The sequence below is a fragment of the Adiantum capillus-veneris genome, chromosome 2 (assembly GCF_014529385.1).
Source record: "Adiantum capillus-veneris isolate H3 chromosome 2, ASM1452938v2, whole genome shotgun sequence".
NCBI classification, from domain to species: Eukaryota; Viridiplantae; Streptophyta; class Polypodiopsida; order Polypodiales; family Pteridaceae; genus Adiantum; species Adiantum capillus-veneris.
Window position 1 is genome coordinate 27752939 of NC_140932.1, and position 3457 is coordinate 27756395.

At 38.1% G+C, this 3457-nt stretch overlaps 1 protein-coding gene across 1 annotated transcript; it reads right to left on the reverse strand.

Moving 5' to 3' along the window:
- Nucleotides 1–2049: 2049 nt before the first annotated feature.
- Nucleotides 2050–3145, reverse strand: LOC147462557 (uncharacterized). Its single transcript, XM_086493857.1, has 4 exons — nt 3052–3145; nt 2838–2961; nt 2595–2668; nt 2050–2213 (listed from the first exon to the last, which is right to left on the reverse strand). Exons 1-4 carry the CDS (start codon nt 3143–3145, stop codon nt 2050–2052), a joined length of 456 nt encoding a protein of 151 aa, XP_086349983.1.
- Between the last annotated feature and the right edge of the window lie 312 nt (nt 3146–3457).

Consider the following 3457-nt stretch of genomic DNA (forward strand, 5'->3'; position numbering starts at 1 on the left):
GTGATCAAAAGAAAGGGATTGTGTATGTGTCACAAATTGCTACACCTATTTTTTCTATTTCAAAAAATGTTTTGAAGAGAGATCAAGAGGTATGAATTAAGATTTTTTTCATGAGTGGGAATAAAAGTATATATTTCATAAGAGAGGTGGACCAAAAACAACACAAGATCTTCTACTGACGAAAAGAAGCTCATCTTTGAATAAGGAATCTAATCCCTCTAAGTATAAATTAGCATTGAATAAGTCACAAAAGGCTTTTTGGGATTATCATCACTCAGGAGGATGAAAATGGATCTTCTAGTAAGCAACCACTAAAGAGAATGAGTGCACCCAAGGGATAGAAAGCTAAGTAGCTAATACCGTCAAGGATCCTAGATGTGAGGGATTAGTCGAATTATGATATTGATAAGCTTGACTCTTCAATCAAGATGAAGGCACCAAAGGGAAGCCTGAAATTGAGCTTAATCAAGATGGCTTAGCCTTCTTAAGAGTTCAAACAAGGTACTCCATTGATGTTTCACCACTAAAAAGCACAAGAAATCTAGACAATTCCATATCATAGAGCATCATTTATATGCACTACTTTGGCCAAAGAGATAAGAAAGTCATGCAAGAAATAGCAAAGGACCATGCTTGATTCCCTCCCAAAAGATATGAATCGTCATTGGCAAGATTCCATGCCAAAAATAGGAGGAGCCTGCTCAAGGACTTTGTGGTGTAGGACTTTCTACATATGACATGAAAAACGATGCATTTGGTAAGGCACCAACGTTTGGTCAATGATCAAAGCTATCAATAAAGGTTAGAATACAAAAGAGAGATTCATATGGTCGTGGCATGGGCTTGAATATCAAATTACCATAGAGAAATTTAGGTTCATTATCTTGTTCTTGAATACTAAAACTAAATTTAGGTTCATTATCTTGTTCTTGAATACTAAAATTATGAGGTAGGAAATGGGCTATGAGGTAGCTTGTAAGGCATGGGTTCTATTTCTTATAAGTTTTGGAGAGATACTATATAGTCTCTCCACCATATACATCTATATGACAGTCATTTAGATTGTACACTTTCTACTTTTTAAGGATTCTTTGCATTTTTCTTGGCACTAAAAGTTTCACTTGTGTTTTTCTTTTCTTTGGTAGCTCCTCAAAGGCAAGATTTTTTCAATATAAAGTTCAAGTGAAGACATAAACTTCAACTCAAAAGGTTAGTGTTTTGTCTTTATTTAGAGATAGCTTGCGTTCTTATATAATTAAAAAAAGGGTTTTGATTTGTTTCACAAAATCTTTCATGTTTATTTTGATTTATCATTTTTCTTTAAAAAAAACTTGTTAGCAATTTCTCCATAGTATTCTTTTTACATATTAACTACTATTGCTATTATTTACACAGTTACACCAATTCACACGCTAACTAGGCTAGCCAAGCAATGTTAGTTTTAGGAGAGGTTTTCAAATTATTCTTGTTATTTCTATATATTGGTCACTAATGGTGGTATATGGATCTTTTTAATGAAAGTTCAGATACCAAGCTTAATTTTTTATTGCATGTCTAGCTTTGGATTTCTTCGAGTGTGACAAGCTTGTTTTAGGCATCTACTAGGATAAAGGGGCCAATAAAAACCAGTAAAAACGGATCCCTGTACCCGGACGCGTCAGCTACCCTTGATAAATTGGATGCTCCCCAATGATGAGACACAACGAGGCCAGTCTAGACTAGTTAGCAAAGAGCCAAATGGAATCAACGTCGTCAAATCGGAAGTTTGAGTGTATGTGACGCAACGGGTCTATTATGACCTTGCATTGACTCCTTTATCACAGGACCTTTTTTGTTATCACAGGACATTGGCTGCAATTTTTCGTCTCTCTTAAGTGGCCTCAAGTTGGCCCCTTTACCCTGGGACCTTTTGTACAAGAATTAAGAGAGAGAGAGAGAGAGAGAGAGAGCGAGAGTTTTGGATGAATGATAAACTATTTCCAAGAATAATTTAATATCTAAGAAGAAGACAGTGCACTTAAAAAGAGTTTTTAAAAAAAAACGTTCTATTTAGAATTGAATAACACAAAAGATAAGCAGTTTGATGATGGAGCAAAAATAGGAGCCAAGGTTACCTGAAGAATGTGCCTCAATGGCTTGGAGCTTGCGCAAGTACCACTCTAGTTCAATGCAAAGCCCCATATAAAGTTTCTCTAGGGTGAGCTCCTTAGCACCTTTATGTGGATGTTGCAACATTCAAGGCAAACAAACATGATTAAAAGTTCACAAACATGCACTTGACAAAATACGCTATCTAAATTTTGGATGCCAACAAATGTGAGATATGTAGATTTCAAGTCGAGAGACCAAGACAGAATTCCACAAACATGCAGACAAGGCATTTCACATTACCAAAGTGGAAGTTGATATACACTAGCCATGAGAGACCTTGTATAATTACATCTTTACAAGCAAAAAGTATGTCATGGTCAATGAATCAGTGAAGTCTTTTGCTACAAGACCAAGCTCTATGTCTCTCTCTCTCTTTCTCTCTCTCTCTCTCTCTCTCTCTCTCTCTCTCTCTCTCTCTCTCTCTCTCTCTGTGGAGAGGATATGCAGCTTCGTGTGCATCTCTAAGAGTTGGCGTAGCTTCATGATGGGCTTCCTAAGGTTTTCTTTGGTCTCTCCACTGCATCATCATCATGCAAAATGTTTCCAAAGGATACACCTTGCAAAAAATGCAAGAAGGACATGCAGAGACATACCCGCCATGGTCTCTCCACTGCATCATGATCATGCAAAATGTTTCCAAAGGATACACCTTGAAACAAATGCAAGAAGGACATGCAGAGACATACCCGCCATGAGCATTAATGTTTTGAAAGATGTCGCAGAGGTTTTCCCACACGTCCGAATCGGAGTTGCCCACATCCAACAAGCTGGTATGCACCGGTGGGCCCTCAAATGGCGAGGTATCATTCTCTACACACGCATGGAGGCAATTTCAAATAAACATAGAATGAGGAGAGAGAGAGAGAGAGAGAGAAGCTTTTCATGGGAGTTCCCACGCACCAAATGAGGAGTTGAGGTCACTGGGCTCGTATCTCTCTCTTGTCTTGCTAGTCTGCTGCGTTGTGGAGTCGGGCGCCTTTGCTCGCGTTCCCATTTTGCAAATGATAGACTATTAGCAAAGGCAATCCAAGAAACGCATGAATCAAGAAACTCTCGGCAATGCCATTCGTCCCGACTCCCTATGGCTGATTTGGTTTTCCTGGTATTTTTGAAGAGAGAGATAGCTCTAGGCTCTAGCACAACCTATCAGACAGGGCTAGAAAAATACATTTTTCCTAACCAATCAAAATAAGGGGAAACTTGAAATTCTCTCGGTTTTTAGGTCAAAATTTGAAGCTTTTGCCGGTAACGACACTAAAACTTGTGTAAATTTGTCGGATTTCTTAAAGTCAAGCTCAAAATCTAG